Source organism: Pelodiscus sinensis, chromosome 5 (genome assembly GCF_052426305.1).
Source record: "Pelodiscus sinensis isolate ZL-2025 chromosome 5, ASM5242630v1, whole genome shotgun sequence".
NCBI lineage: Eukaryota > Metazoa > Chordata > Testudines > Trionychidae > Pelodiscus > Pelodiscus sinensis.
This window is the reverse complement of record NC_143056.1, coordinates 41,815,296-41,832,273: the sequence shown is the minus strand read 5'-3', so window position 1 is coordinate 41,832,273 and position 16,978 is coordinate 41,815,296. Positions and strand designations below refer to the sequence as shown.

At 51.4% G+C, this 16,978-nt stretch overlaps 1 protein-coding gene across 1 annotated transcript in view; it reads right to left on the bottom strand.

The window, feature by feature from the left end:
* The window catches only part of ISM2 (isthmin 2), a 53,531-nt gene extending 46,724 nt beyond the window's left edge, over nt 1–6,807 (bottom strand). The window contains exon 1 of the mRNA XM_006115989.5: nt 5,226–6,807. Coding sequence (XP_006116051.3) covers nt 5,226–5,363 — 138 coding nt within the window. The 5' untranslated portion in view covers nt 5,364–6,807. The remainder of the gene's footprint in view (nt 1–5,225) is intronic.
* Between the last annotated feature and the right edge of the window lie 10,171 nt (nt 6,808–16,978).

Sequence of the window (16,978 nt, the reverse complement as noted above, 5' to 3'; positions counted from 1 at the left end):
TCCCTTATCACCCCTGCAACTCTATACCTGAAGCCATCCTATCCCATCTGTGACAGTACAATTAGCTGATCCCGGAACCATGACAGCGGTAGATTAAGAAAAAGCAATAGGAGCAGATAGCTTCCGAGGAAAGGAAGGGCCATTTTTATGCAAGCATCCCCGGTAATAAGAATGAGGGAAGAACAGAACACATATAGGGCTATTCAGGAACATTTCCCAGAACGTACCGGCAGCTTCACTGCAGTGATGAAGCCCAGTTGGCTCCCATCTAATCCAAAGGCCAATGAGGGATTATTTTTACACTGTGTTCTACAGGGGTTGGCCCTCTCCATGTTTAAATGTTCCAAGTAATGGGGATTCCACTGATTCTGAAACTTGGGAAATTTACCTCATGCTTAGCCTATATTTCCTTTTGCTGCTTTTTATTCCATTACACCTTGTTATATTATTGTAGAGCACCTTGAGCAAATCCTTGCTCCCCTTGGCAGCCATATCTCACGCATACCTCTAGACGGGTGACATTCAGCAATACATATAACTTCTGAATTCCTTCTCACAACTCAATCACTCCAGCTGTTTGCACCCAACATGAATTGACTAAATCACAGATTTAATCATGATTTGCAGGCAGGAAACCTTGATTTAAATTTCGGTTTTAATCTTGCTTCATATGTATACTGTTAAATTATTTTCTTAAAGAAAAGCTATATAAAAATAGCAAATCTAATATATATTTATTCGGGGTCTTAATTTTTACTTTTTTATTACGATAGAAAATGATAAATGGCATTTCTTATTTACTAGATGATCATTTTTTTATTCGTGGTTTGTCTCAAGCTGTATTTGCATGAAAATGGGAATTCAATTAAAATGCACTAACAGCATTTTAAAATTGTTTAACAGTTAAATAAAATCACCTTAAATGCGTTGGCTATACAGTATAGGGGAAATTTAGTGGGATCTCAATGGGCGTTAAGGTTCCTAAATTCCTTAAAAATCCCATGAGGATGAGGCACCTTTCAGCAGCTTTAGGCACCTAAATACACTTTGGAAAATCTGTTTCCTTATCCTTCAGGTTTTAGCATCAGTAGATCTCATCTTCTCCCAGCTGGGTTTGTTTTGTCGTCATAGACTGGAACTTTTTCAACTCCCAGATGGTTTCTCAACTTTGAATGAACCAGCCTAAATAAAATAAATGTTCTCTCTGCCTCTGTTTGCTAAACTGAAACCAAAAGGAAAGAAGGCCAAAGTTTTTCTGTAAAACAGAAACTAAAAGCTCTTACATTGGGGAAAATGTAAATAACAGCATTCACTCCACTGAAAAACTGAAAATAGCACAGATGCTTACAGGATATTGTCACGTATTTATAAAGCTTGAGTTGACCTCAAAAGTTAATGATCTTTTCTGCCTCTTTCTGTATATTCTTAAAGAAGCATCACCCTTCAACTTCAAGGAAGGTTCATTGATGCAGCATATTTTATTTATTTCAAAGAGTTTATTCCAATTAAAGTAAGTTTATGGCTTAACATTGGTCATCAATTTCAAATTTAATTGAAAATAGATTTTTCAAAAAGAATAATATAGTCAACTAAAAAAACCCTGATTTTTTTATCCACCTTGTTAGATCATTTCTGTTGTTCTTCTCTATACCTCTGTTCTCTCTTCCAACCTACCTACAATTTTTAAGTTCCTCAAAGCAACCAGTATTTCAGATGTGGTCACACTGCCATCAAGATAGGGACTGACAACTCTGTGATGCAACTGCCCCGCCCCCCCAAAAAAAATTACATTAGCATTTTTGCTATCCTGTTGCTTTAGAAGCTGATATGCAAGCTGCTTTCCCCTCACATCTGTTGAAGTTTCTCAGCATTACCAGCATTCTACATCTCTCTCCCTACATTCAGTGGGTTCCACTTCCAAGACGAAGAACTATACATGTCCAATTTACTATTATTTCCTAAGTGTCAACAACCTTCCCTCTCTGCACAAAACACAAATGAAGAAAGTCCTTGCCCCCAGCAGTGGTAAGCAACTTGTGGCCCATTGAGATTCTATGCATGGCCTGTGAGACATTTTGTCTATCAGTGCTCACAGGCAGGGTTTCCAGATTACGCCGGTTTCTGTCTGCATAATTTTTTTCCTACCATGCACATAAAGCAAGGGCACATGAAGGGAGGTGTGTACTGATTGCATACAGCACTGACTGAGAGCCGTAATCTCCCTCTGCATCCAATCAAAGCGCTGCTACAGTTCAAGTGACACATCCTGAAAATTCTAGGTACGCAAGCGCAGTTAGCAAAACTACCCTATCCCGGTAGACCATCTTGTTTATAACTATCTTGCAGCCCAGTCTGGGGTGAAGGCGGGCCACTCATTAGCCTAGGTTGCCCATAACTGCCTTACAGTCTGCAAGGCCCACATAGACATACAAGAAACCCTGGTAGACCCCCAGGAAGATTGTGTCTCCATCTTAACTCAAACCCACGAGAATCCAAAGGTCTCAAGCTGAGATCTGTTGTGCTAAGCACTGTATAAACACTATGGAGGCATGGTCTCTGGGCATTCATGCAAACTCTATAATTCAGAAGTTTTGCTTTTTCAGTTAAGATTCCATGAAGTACCTATCCAGTGTTTTATTAGATACCGTGGCCTTTTCTGCAAGAGTCTCAATGTTTACCACAGTGTTCTGAACAGCAGCTCAGGACATTATGCTTGCCTAGGATTCCAATTCTAGTGTTGCTGTGTGCTGTTACACAGCGACACTCCACCAAGAGGTGGCTGCACTTCTGTAGGGAGCAAACAGATACAGGTACATATGTTTGCAGAGTTTCCTAGGAAAGGCATAATATAAATATAAGATTATTATCTAGATATAAGATTTCGAGCAATCCACCTTCATCAACTCATTTGTAATTCAATTTAAAAAAAGTTATCCAGTCTATTTGGCATGAATTAGGCCAAAACAAAACAAAGCTCTCTGGTACTTGTAGTTCAATCATCTTCCACTAGCTTTCAGATTCACTTTCAATATTTATCCTATTATTTTACTAAGAAGTGAAGTTCAATTGATCAGACAGAATAGCGAGGATAATTCTTTTTTAGACTATCAGTGCCACGTTTTAGTAATAAATAACAATAAGGTACATCCCCATTTCTTTGTAACATTTTAAAAAGAGCTGCCAGTCTTTCAGTAAACTCATCAGCCAACCCCTCCCACACACATGCTGGGATTAAAATCTGACCACCAAGCTTCTTATACTGATGCCTATTACACTGATGAATATCTCGGCTGCTACTATCCAAGCCTACTAATTCACATACAGTTTTTCCACATATTCTTTTTAACTATTCTGTAGTAGTTTTGGTCACGAGGTGCTGTTTGAAAATGTTTTCCTTACTGTCTAACCCCCTTTTTATTTTCCTGCTGAGAGAACAATTTAAAAGGCAGTTGTTTGGTTTGGCCATATGGAAGTCACTGTGGTTTTGTTTCCCCTCCTTGTTTGTTAAAGGGCCTTTTTTCTCTGTCAGATCAGGGGTGCTGGAACAATTTGCATGGGGGGGGGGAGGTTCTGTGAGCTATTGAACCAAACCATAAACCCTGTTTATAATGGAATCCTTTTCAAGCTGGGGTGCAGCAGATAACCCCAGAACTCCCAGTTCCAGCACGTATGGCTAGGACTGCTACAGATTTACTCCCACTCTGCTAATCTCTCCCCCACTCAAAACACACAGTGGGTTTGGATTTCCATGCATTTTGATCCCATATCCTATAAGCCCAATAGTGATTGCTGTCTGGAAGCCCTGGGGGCAGAGTCCAAGTGTCCTTCCATTAGCTTAGCTGTTCAAAATCCTTTGGAAGACAACACACAGTTCTGGCCAATGAGTTCCTGCACAAGAACAAGCAAATGCAGCCCCTGGAATACAATACAGTCTCTGGCTACCCCCATTTTTTACAGAGAGCAGTGGTGGATGTAGCCTTCCAATTCAATGAGTGCACTAGAGGGAGGGTATGGGGGTGTCAGAAAGGGATCAGACCCATGAGTTTACTGCTCTCTCTGCAGGGGTTGGGCAATTCTGCTCTGCCTGAGACTGGGGGTGTCACAGTCGGTCCCCACTTTTCTTTGAGTTCCATCTCTGATGCCAGTGGGAGGAGTATCCACAACCTTGTCCTTCCTTCTGGGCTCTTCCTGGCAGGTCACCTCAGCCTGGTGTGATGCCAGCAGTAGCAACAGGAGGGATCTGAGTCCAGTCAGGCTGGGCAAGTTGCTCCCCACACTATTGATGGCAGGTGTCAAACCTGAGTGGGGCTGTAAACCTGTGTGCCAGGTCACTCAAATTTAGCCTGTCTGGGTGCCCCCTGTCATGATGGAGGGGCAGCTGGGCTAAACCTGCACGGCAGGCCGTTGAGCCCACAGAAATCATTGTGCACAGGTTAATCTGGGCCTGATTTCTGTGAATGGAGTTGAACCCACAAACCAACACTAACGTCTACCCTGACCGAGAGGTGCAGCATATAGACATACGGATGCCAGCCCGTCTTGCTCCAGCCTATCCAGTCATGGGCTGTTTGGATTAAGAAAGTGAGACACATTCTGGAACCCATAACCACCATGGTCTCCACCTCCAGGGGCAAAGTGGCTGCAAGCGGCTGCATTTAATGCCAATGTGGTGAAGCATTTGTGCTCCTGACAAGTTGCAAACCGTGCCATGGGTTAGGCTATACTGTGACTCATATTGTGACAGATATTGTCCTCTGGAGGCAACAGACCTTCCTGCACACTGAATTATTAAACTCAGCCTGAGTCTTCAGGCATCTGAAATCACATTGCCTGCTCCCATCTCTCAGAAGGCTGAGAGAGATTTCAAGCAATTTTACATCTTGGGGTGGCAACAGAGCATTGCCACATACTGTGACTTCAAAAGCCCAGCTACAGCTGGTTAAAAAGAATCAGACACCCCTAGAACAAAATGGCTCATCTGGCTACTCCGCGCATACACTTGATTTTCTAGAGCTCTGTGCAGTCTGCTTTTAAAATGTCTCCAGGGGCTCAGAGCTTCCACCCCACATGTGCCATGTTGATTTTCATGGAGCAATTCATCTGAATACCCCTCAGGTTTCACCCCTGGTCAGTTCTCCCACTTCCAGGCCCAGCCCAACATCATCCAGAGTAAGAAGTAGCTCTGCTCCCAGACAGACCAGGGAGTACAGCTAGGCTTGCCTTACCTCCACCAGCTTGTGATTTCTCTCCTTGGAGCTGTTGGTGCGTTGTTTCCTTACGGGGAGCCCTCTCACCACTGCCAGAAGAGTTGTCAGAAAAACGAAGCCTAGGATAAGCACAACTTTCCCTCTGATCCCAGACATCTCTTCCTCCGCCCTCCCCCCGGCTCACCTCTGCACACGCATACAAAGCAGGCAGCCCCCTCCCGCTAATCCAGCCTGCTAATATTACAAAATCAGTCCCTGAAGTAGGAGAGGGAGGATCAAAACGTGCAGATGAAAACTGCAATCCTCTTTCCAGCCTTCTGCTCCTGGATTGCTGTGTCCCTGCAAAGGCTGGGAGCCACTGGGAGTGAGGGAGAAAGATTACTGACAGGCTGACAGTCCCCGTGCCCTGGCTTCCCGGGGAGTCCCCGGGGCTGGGGAGGGGGGTGAATCTCTGATCTCTCTTGCTGTTCGCTGATCACGTTTGGCTTGAGCTGCCCTTCCTGGGCGCCGGTGCCTGGGCCAGTGATGCTGAAGGGTAACTCTGAAAAGATTGGCAGGAGGCAAGAAAGGAAGAAGCAAGGGAGAGGGCTTCGCCTCCCCCACTCCCTTTTCTTATCCTTTTTTGCAATCTGATTTCTTTTCCTCTTCTTCTCTGCCTGCCTCCTGCCCCACCCCGTGAGTCGCTTGTCCTGGTGATTTCCCTTAGGCCGTTCCAGAGACCGTTTGTTCCCAGGCAGATCACCCCCTTTTTTCTCTTTAGCCGGGAAAACGCTCCCTTTGCATCAGGACAAATCAAGTCCCTCCTGGTGGATCAAAGTGGCACAGCATCAGACGGCTCCACGCGCTCAGGCTCACGCTGCGGCTGCTGCTCCCCCAGCCCCAAACTGGAGGCAGCTGCTGACAATACAAAACTTTCCTCTGTTTCCCTCCAAATGTTTCCACCTCTTGAGCTCAGCCAGTCGCCTCTCTCTGCTCCCGGATGCTGCATGTCCCAGGCTACCTCTGCTGCTGCGGTTGCTGCTGTGGCTGCAAACCTCTCCCCTCTGGTCCCTGGCAGGGCTCTCGCTTGCCTCTCATGGTGGGGCGGGCCAGGCTCGCTGCCCCCCGCCCTGGGCTTTGCAAATGAGGATGCCCTGGGCTTTGTTCTGCAAACTCTTTGATCTTCGCTGCTTTGCAAAGTTTTCCCCTCCCGGGAGGTTTGGCCTCCCAGAGACTGAGCTAGCGGCAGACGCTCCTTGTGCTTGTCCTTGGCAGGGACTTGTCCTTTGCAGCTCCCTCCTTTAGGAGCCTGGTCTTTACAGTTCCCTTCGTCCCATTATCAATTTCCCCTGGCTCTCTGCCTTGCGCCAAGTGCTCCTGCCTTCCCTCATTGAGTCCTACCACGTTAATCCCCCCAGCTGCCGGCCTCTCCCTCCTCCTCTCCTCTGCGGGTCCTGGGAGCGAGGCTCTGAGACTGGCTTTGCCCCTCTCCCGGGGCTCGCAGTGCGTGTGCCGTTCCCCCTTGGCTCGCAGCCCTGCTCACTGGCTCGCGGCATCCGTGCAGCCGGCGCTCTCCGCTCTCCAGTGACTCTTCAACCAGCCCCCAGCTGCTCTGACGTGGGAGAAGGAGGGTCCCCACACGCACGCTGAATGAATGAAGGACTACGTGAATGAATCCGTCCGGAATCCAAGGCCAGGGACAAAACAGGGCAGGGGACAGAGAAGGAGAAAGCCCACACAAGGGTTAAAAATAGGATTTCAAACAAGGGTTTCAAGCCCTCTCAGCTCAGCATTTAATACTGGCAGCCCCTGGAAGGGAGAGCATTGGCTCCGAGCTGGGGCTGCTGCCAGGCAGATTTATAATCAGTCACATTTCTTGTAGGGAGCTGAATTGTGCCTCTCAGTGGATGGCCCTGTTTCTCATGAGGGCACCCTCACTGTGCCTGACCCAAGGGAGGTCGGATTAATACTCAGCCTGGCTCCAAGGACAGATTTGGACTCATCCTCAGGACTAGCCCTCTCTAAACTAAATCCACTGGCACCACACAGGGGAGCTAGCCTAGTCAAGGTCCTGGTGCTTTAACAAGTGCCACATGAACTTGCTGTGAGCAGAGATGGATGGCAGGGGTTAGAACACCCACAGTTGCCCAAACTGCCATCTACACCAGTGCTTCTACACTGCAGCACAATGTTTTTTATTATACACGTTGGTGTGACTGGTATTTGTATTAAGAAAGTGCCAAAAAGGCCCCAACCTCTATTAAGGCCCCATTGGTACAAATAATAGGAGGGACAGTGCCTGCCTAAAAAAGCTGACTGTGTGAACAAACAACAGGCACAGCAAGATGATATCAGGATAGTGCTAGTCTCCTGCCTCCCACTTCAGTCCATTAGCCCTTCCCCCATATTTTTGTAAGGAAAAAAGCCAATATATCCATGTAGTGAGTGAACACTATTTGAACACTATTTGAACACTAGGGGCTAGGCGGGCACTAGCACACCCACTTCTAAAAGCCCCTCCCCGAGCCTTGCGGGAGGGACGACTGGACCCAGGGCTCAACTAATTGCGGGGGACAAATAATGAAAAACGGGGTTAAGGGGTTAAAACAAGAGAACCAGATAGGGACACTGAGCAGAGAACCCGGGACAGCTCCCACTGCTCCTCAAAGCTGTTGATGGAGCCAGTGGATGCTGCCCAGAGGAACTCTGCCTGGATGCAGGGAGGAGCAGAAATAAGCCCCACCGTCACAGAGCACCCCCTCGTCCAGCATCCTCCTCCTGGTATTGTATATGGCGGCTTTCGCCAGGGCCAGGCAGAAGTCTCGCGACTTTGTGGGGCCAGGGAGGGGGTGGGCGTAGATAGAAGGTGAGGGGAAAAGCGCAGCCAGAACCTCAACAAGAGGTTCTGGAGGAGCCAGAAAAGGGGCTGCAACCTGGCACATTCCAGATGTGTGTGCACCAGGATTTCCCTCATGCCGCAGAAGGGGCAGGTGTCAGGAACAGGGGTGAACTGCGCCAGATACACGCCCATGCTCATGGCTCCGTGGAGGAGCCACCAGCTGATATCCCCAATGGGCTGTGGAATTAAGGTGGAGTAAACACTGGCCCATCAGGCTTCCCTACCCTCAATAGGTCTTAAGTAGTCCCACTATTTACTGTCAGGGTGGGACATGGAGGAGGGGGGGATGTAACGTGGAGCATGAGCGTGTACAGACTGTCTCTAGGGGAGTTCAAAGACAGATTAGCTGCAGATCCTGCAGCCAGCTGGGGGTCCAGGGATGGGGGGGGTGGAGGGGCCTGTGGAACAAGCATCTGAAAGAAAGGGAGGAGGGTTTGCAATGGGGGGGGGAAAGGGCTCACTGGAGGAAATCGAGAGTGGGCTGTGACAAGACCTTCACCTTTTAGAGCACATGCAGAGGGACTCAGGAGATAGAAAGCCCCATGAGCCAAGTGAGCGCACGGGGATCCACCCAATCCCCCGTTGTAGTCCAGGAGGTCTCTGACCTTGGCGGTTTCTGCCAGGATCAATCTCTGGTGCACCATGGGAGACTCTGCCGCCTGCATGCACAAAGCTGGATTGTGGAGCAGGGGCTTATCAAGGAGGTCCACTGCCTCGGTGGCCACAACGGACCTGGTCAGGTCTGGAGAAGTTCCTGGTAGAATTCCAGCAACTCTGAGAGGTCTCACGGAAGACCTCTCCGGTGGATAAAAAAGAGCTGCCGGTCATATCAGAGTCCTCGGAGGTGGCAGAGGAAGGCGTGCACCAAAGTGCTCTTCGCCGGACTACCTGCACTATACAGGAGTCTCTTCAGGGCCTGGAGGTGGAAGGTCCAGACCTGGCTGCTCATGCAAACCAGGCCCTGTCCCCACTCCTCCAGGGGGAGACACAGCACCCCTTCACAGACCCAGGACAGTCCTGGCCAGAAAAACTCCAGGGCTATGCTCTGGAGCCAGGCCAGGACCTTCGGAACTGGGCTCAGGGTGTTGAGCTGGTGACAGAGCATGGACAGGACTAGTTGGTTCAGCACCAACACTCTCCCCCGCAGGAAAAGACACTGGAGCAGTCCTGTCTATCTCTGCAGCCACTCACCCACCCTGGCCACCAAACCTTGCCAGTTTTCTGGTGGGGAGTGATACGTGGTGAATAGAAAAACACCAAGATAGAGCAGCAGTCCCACACACAACCTGATGACCTGAAGCCTGCCTACCACTTGTCCCTGACCACAGGCCAGAGCGCTTGAACCAGTTGACCCAGGTGGAGGAGGCCTCTGAGAAGATGGCTTCGCAAGCCTCCACCTGCATCAGGTCTCCTGGATCCTGGACCATGAGGAACACATCATCGGCATATGCCGACAGGACCAGCTGCAGTGCTGGCTCTTGGAGCACCAACCCCTTCAACCTCCGGTGGAGGAGACAGAGGAAGGGCTTGATCACCAGAGGGTACAACTGGCCCAACAGTGGTCACCCCGACGTACTCCCTACCCGAAGCTGACTGGCTTCGTCAGGGTCCAGTTGAGCTTGACCAAACACTCCATGGAGGCGTAGAGCACCCGGAGAAAGCCTACAAAATGGAGCCCGAAGCCAAAGGCCTGTAGGGTGCCCAGGAGTTACCTGTGGTAAACCTGGTCAAATGCCTTCTCTGGGTCCACGGACAGGAGGGTGAATGACAGACTGTCCCCACACCCAAGCTCCAAGGGTGTGTCTACACTACAAACTTAATTCGAACTAACGGACGTTAGTTCAAATTAACTTTGATAGGCGCTACACTAGCGCTCTGCTAGTTCGAACTTAATTCGAACTAGCGGAGCGCTTAGTTCGAACTAGGTAAACCTCATTGTACGAGGACTAAGCCTAGTTCGAACTTACTAGTTCGAATTAAGGGGTGTGTAGCCCCTTAATTCGAACTAGTGGGAGGCTAGCCCTCCCCAGCTTTCCCTGGTGGCCACTCTGGCCAACACCAGGGAAACTCGTATGCCCCCCTCCCGGCCCCGGACCGCTTAAAGGGGCATGGGCTGGCTATGATGCTCGTGCCAGGTGCAAGCCTGCCAGCACCCAGCCAGCAGACCCTGCACCTGGCACGGCACAGAGCCACCCACCTGATGCCCCCCAGACCTCCCCCTCTTCCCGGGACCAGGCTGGCGGCTCCCGGGAGCTTGCCCGGGACCGCAAGAGGCGGGCGCCCGCCTGGTCTAGTGCGGACATCGTGGACCTCGTCCACGACCTCCGCACTAGGCACAGGAAAGTGGCCGTCTAGGGCAGGAGAGCTGCCAACCTGGCCACCCAGGAGCAGGTGTGCATGAAAATCAAGCTGGTCCACTGAGACCCCCGACCTTGAGCCCTGAGCTTACAATGGCCATACTGGGTCAGACCACAGGTCCATCTAGCCCAGTAGCCTGTCTGCCGACAGCAGCCAACCCTAGGGACCCTGGAGGGGATGGACCGAAGACAGTGACCAAGCCATTTGTCTCGTGCCATCCCTCTCCAGCCTTCCACAAACTTTGGGCAGGGACACCACTCCTACTCCTTGGCTAATACCACTCCATGGACCAAACCTCCATCACTTTATCTCACTTCTCTTTAAACTCTGTTCTAGTTGTAGCCTTCGCAGCCTCCTGCAGCAAGGAGTTCCACAGGTTGACTCTTTGCTTTGTGAAGAACAACTTTCTGTTACTAGTTTGAAGCCTGCTACCCATTCCTTTCCTTTGGTGTCCTCTAGTCCTTCTATTGTGGGAACTAATGAAGAACTTTTCTGTATGCACCCTCTCCACCCCACTCGTGCTTTTATAGACCTCTATCCTATCCCCCCTCAGTCTCCTCTTTTCTAAACTGAAAAGTCCCAGTCTCTTTAGCCTCTCTTCATATGGGACCTCTTCCAAACCTCTGATCATTTTAGTTGCCCTCCCCTCTCCCACCCTCTCTCTTCCCCTCTCCCACCTCCTTTTCCCAGTCTCCCTGGGTTTTGTTCAATAGAGAGAGATTCTATTTTTGACCACACGTTTTCTTTATTTTGTACATCTGGAAGGGGGCTAGGGAAGGGTAAGTGGAAGGAGGTGAGGGAGGAATGGGGTACGAGCCCCCGATGGGGAGGACTGGGCTGGCTCTGCGGGCTTCTGGGGGTGGAAGCTCTCCTGCAGCCCCCCAATTGCCCTCTCTCCCCAGATGGCAGCCTGCAACAAATGCAGCCGGTGTGATGGCCGAGTGCTGTGATGTGCCCAGTGTGGGTACTCCAGGCAATCCAAGCCAGGACTGCTTTGCAAGCGGGGCACCGCTGAGAACTGTCTGTCCGGGGTGGGGGTCGGGTCGCTTTAAGCACAGCCCTCGGCTAGCCTGAGGCAGCAGCTTCACGCTCTAAGTCCTCATCTGATGCCCTGCCGGCACTGCTTCCGGCCATCCTTAACCTCAGTTCAGTGTCCACTCAATGTGGACATGCTAGTTCGACTTAGCAAAACGCTAATTCAAACTAGTTTTTTAGTCTGGATCCGTTAGTTCGAATTAGCTTAGTTCGAATTAACTAATTCGAACTAAGTTAGTTCGAATTAGCGCTGTAGTGTAGACATACCCCAAGAGATCCTGGACCATGTATAGATTGTCGAAGATGGTGCGGCCTGGGACACCATAGGTCTGGTCAGGGTGGACCACGTCTGCCAGCACGGACCACAGCCACAGTGAAATGGCTTTTGCTACAACATTATAGTCCATGCTGAGGAGCAAGAAGGGATGCCAATTCCGAAGATCGTGGAGGTCCCCCTTCTTCGGTAGCAAGGTGAGCACGGCTCGCCTGCACGAATGAGGGAAGACCTCCCTTTTCAAGTACTCGACCCAGATGGTGATGAACAGGGCTCGACAAATTAGGCAATCTACTCACCTGTGGCGAGTAGATTTTAGCCCGGCAGGGCCACGCAGTGCGGTCTGCGCACGTGCAGCATGATCTGCACATGCGCAGGGTGTGCTTCTGCACGGATGGCAAGCGGGGCTCGCCGCCTCTTGGTGAGCCCTGGTGATGAGGTCTGGGCCAAGGACGTCCCAGGACATGCGTTAGAACTCCATGGTCAGCCTGTCCATGCCCGGGGTTTTGTCGGTGGGCACGAGACAGAGGGCTTCTGAGAACTCAGCCAGAGTGAAAGGCAGCTCCAGCCAGTCTTGGTCTCCCACGCTGACCATCGGGAGTTCAGTCCAGAGCATCCTACAGCTGTCAGCCGGAGCGGAGGAGAATAAACTGGCATAGAAGGCCCTGGCCCTTCTACACATCTCCTCCGGAGCCATAGGGGGAGAGGGTGCCGTCCTCCACCATAAGGCAGGTGGCATGCTTCTTGGCTTCCCTCATTCTCCAGGGCATAGAAGAAGCAGGAGCTGCAATCCATCTCCTGAAGCAGATGGATACAGGATTGAACAAAGGCACCCCGGACCTGATGGTCCTCGAGCATCCAGAGTTCCTCCCACTTCTCCCGGTATGCCTCATGGAAGGGTGGCTCCTCCGGGCTGAATGCTAGGTGCCTCTCAAGCTTCAAAACCTCCCGCTCCAGATGCTCTATCACCACATTCCTCCACTGACTGGCGTCCCAGGAATAGTTGCGTATAAGATCTGGGTGCACACCTTCCCCACATCCCACCATCGCCGCTCCAAGGGAAAGGTGGGTCACTGCCTCTGCCAGAGCCAGCCAGAATTCCCAGAAGGACGCCATGAAGCCCACATCCTCCAGCAGGCTATTGCTAAAATGCCAATAGGCTGGCCCCAGCCTCTCCTGGCTGAGAGGGGCTTTTACGGCCACCATGAATGGGGCTGGCCAGAGCTGGAGGAGTGGGCCCTTGCCAAGTGGAAACGGGATCGGTAGATGTAGTCCAACTGGGAGTGGTGTGACCGATCATCCTCCACCCAGACATAGCTGAAAGTGGTGGTGTTATTTGGGTGGTGACCGCAGCCTGGCAGTTCTCAACTCCTGAGCGATCCCGGTCCTCAAGGGTAGTGTTGAAGTCCTTGTGCAGGACCAAGCACTTGCGAGGATCCAAGGTACTGAAAAAAGACCTAGTTCATTGTCAGCCCCTCCACATGGGCCCGGTCGTGCAGCAGGCAGCCCGAGACAACCTCAGTGACCCCCAGCACTTTGGGGAGAACAGGGTGACCACCCCAGACGAGCAAGTGCTAAGATGGCTAAAAAGCACCCGAAGGAAGGAGAGTACCTGGTTGCTGCAGAAACCTACCCTACAGCCTCAGGCGTTTAATGTTGTGATGGTGGTGTATTTCATGACGAGGGCTGGGGTGGATCTTCATGGGCAGGGTAATCATCAGCTCCCCGCAGGTCCTGCAGCAGGCTACTCCCTGACCCAAAGGCCAGGAGAGCATCATGGAACCTGTGGGCCTAGGCTGCAATGTCCTGCCTCTTGGTTCCTCTCCACTCCTGCAAAAGGGCCTTTGTGGCCCTGAGGATATGGTTGAAGTCTCCCCCAGTGCCAAAGGGTGAGCTGCACCCTTAGCTTTATCCTTAGCCCCGGGGGTATCCGCAATAAACTGATGCAGCTCGGCCCTCACTGCTGAGGGGGTCGGGGCAACAGGGTTTTCCCCCATCTAGGCCCCTAGATAGACCCCCACGGGCCACGGAGACGGGCAAACAGGGATCGATCCCTGGTGCAGTGCCAAATGCAGTGGCACTGCGCTGTCCATCTCCATCCCTGGCGAGGGAGGGGGCGGCGGAGGGAACAGGGCAGCCCCTAGGGAACTGGCAATGGCGGACATGAAAACTACCTTGAGGGCTGCTCGCAGCTAGTGGGAACGAGATGGCCCCCATGGGGGTGGCAATAACAGTGGAATGGGTGGGCAGTGGAGAGGGAACAGGCATTGCGGTGGGGACGGAAGGGGGAGTAGGGTTGGGAACAGACTTCGGGCTGGGAACAGAAGTGGGGATGAGGGTGGGAGTAGAAATGGGGGCGGGGTTGGGACCAGGACTGTGAATAGGGGTGGGGTCAGGATTAGGAGTATGGATGAGAATGGAGGAAGGATCGGGACGGGGAGAGGGACCAGAGCTTGTAGTGGGGGCGAGGGGACAGTCCCCCAGGCATGGGCCATCGGGCTGTGGTGCCTCCTGAACAGGGTTGGGGACCGAGGGGACATAGTTGGGGAGGGGGCCTGAGCCGATGCCAGACTCAGATGGCTGGGTGGAGCTTTTGTCTGAAGCCATGGCGTCGGTTACAGTGATACCAGTTGCTGGGCCCCCAGCAGGGAGGGAAGGTGACCGCTCCCGCTCAAAGGTGAAGGGGGCACCCACAAGCCTGGAGCCTGGCTGCTTGGTGCTGGCCATTGCCCCTACGGGCTTGGTGGCCTCAGATAAGGCGCCTATGGTGGTCAGGCTGACAGTATTAGGGGCACCCTGAGAGTGAGAGTTGAGGCAGCCACCTGGGACATGGGGGAGGGAGGAGGAGGAGGGAGCATCGCAACTAAGTCACCGTCCAGACCAAGGCCCTTTGGCAAGGGTAAGACTCAGGGCCTTGATCTCCTTGAAGATGGAGCTGAAGTCCATCCCCACGGATGAAGACCATCCATACACCCAGGCTCTTTAATGATTTGAGGGGCACATGCGCACCCCTCACTGCCAGGCCGCTCTCCATTGCCTCCTGGGTGGCGGCCTCTGAGGAAAAGAAGAACACGACCTTCCCATATATTTTGGAGGCTGTCACCACGGCGGAGGACCCCACCACCTCCCGCATGTATGTTTTGATATGGGGCAAGGCGGGGACCAGGAGGCAGTGGATGCCGTGCTTTCTGGTCAGGGTGGGGAAGGGGCCTTGGCCACCAGGGATGCAGGTGGAGGCAGCAGTCGGGGCAGAAGATGCGCTAGTACGTGGGGGTCGGTAGCGGCCACATGGGCGTATGCTCTGGGGGCTGCAGATGGAACGCCCCCAGTGTTTGGGGGGGAGCAGCAGGGGAAGGAAGGGTCACGGTGGATGTTGGAGCTGCAGCAGCCTCAGTCGTGGGAAGTTTGGCTTTCCAGGCCAGGCCTTTCCCCTTCTTCTTCCCCTGGACCTTTTTACAGGCCGAGGTGGCAGTCCCTCCAGAGTCAGGGGGAGAGTCAACCATGACAGTGGCAGAGCCTGGACCGGAGTCAGGAGGTCAGCCACAGCGATCTTCAGGGCTGGTGGCAATGTGGGGGCCATAGGGTTGACAGGATTGGGGCAGGGGCAAAGGTCTCTTCCATCATAAAGGGGAGAGGTTGGAGCAGACAAATGGTGGGGAAGGGTTGATTTAGATGGGATTGGTCCTGCCTAGAGCGGGGGGCTGGACTTGACGACCTTCTGAGGTCTCTTCCAGTTCTATGATTCTATGATAAGGGGATGGTTGGATGAAATAACATGATCTTGGAAACTAATTGACCATTCATTTCCAGTTGGAAATAGGTCAATGGAGGGATGATAGGAGTTGCTATAGGGAACTTTCTGGGTGTCTGGCTGGTGAGTCTTGCCCACATGCTCAGGGTTTAGCTGATCGCCATATTTGGGGTCAGGAAGGAATTTTCCTCCAGGGTAGATTGGCAGAGACCCTGGAGGTTTTTCGCCTTCCTCTGTAGCATGGGGCACAGATCACAGCTGGAGGACTCTCTGCATGTTGGGGCCTTCAAAGTATTTGAGGGCTTCAATATCTGAGACATAGGTGAGAGGATTATTCTAAGAGGGGTGGGCGAGATTCTGTGGCCTGCACTGTGCAGGGGGTCAGACTAGATGATCATAATGGTCCCTTCTGACCTTAAAGTCTATGAGTCTATGAGAAGGGGGACAAAGGTCGACCACTCCTCCCCACCAGGCAGGGGAGGAGGGTGTCAATGGAGGGGAAAGGTGGAGGGGAGGGGAGGGGAGGTTGACCACTCCTCCCTACAGGAGCAGAAGCTCAGGAGGAAGGTGCTGAGTTGGGGGGAAGTTCAAATCCGTGCTTCATTTGCAATTTTGCTCAGCTGCATTTGCATTCCTCTTGAAAGAGGAATGCAGTGTAGACATACCCTTAATCTGTTGCTGCTTTCGGACTCCACTCACATCTGCCAGGAAATGCATGGCTCATTTCAGACCTAAATTTAACCTTCATCCCAGCCACATGTAAATCAGAGATGCATTATCCACAATGTACAACCTATCTTGGGAAATGATCCCTCACTCTTAGAGGCCTTGGGGGAAAGGCCTATTCTCGCTTACAGACAACCCCCAACCTGAAACAAATTCTCTCCAGTAACCATGCTACACAGCTACATCATAAACATTCAGGGACCCAGCCCTGCAATCAGCCCTGATGCTGACTCTGCCACATATCTATAAAAGTGAATTCACTACTGGAGCCAACCACATAAGCCACCAAATCAGAGATTCATTTAACTGCACATCCAGGAATGTAATCTATGCCAGCAATGGCCTACTGCAGTATATATTGGACAAACTGGACAGTCCCTACCGGAAGGAATTAATGGACACAAATCAGATATCTGTAAAGGGAACATACAAAAACCTCTTGGGGAACATTTCAATCTACCTGGGCATTCATTAACAGATCTTCTAGTGGCTGTTTTGTTACAGACCAATTCCACAAGCCAAATACACAAGGAAGGACTGGAACTACAATTCATTCACAAGTTTGATACTTATGCTAATGGATGAAATAAAGATACCGGATGGCTGGGACATTATCAACCTACCAAACAATGATTCTTTGTCTGTATTGTATCTGGTGTTAGTACTCTTCTTCTCTATTGCCTACTAATGGTTCTTATCTGCCTCTTTTGACTATCCAATCTTTAGGTGCTTATAGACTATTTGTTTTT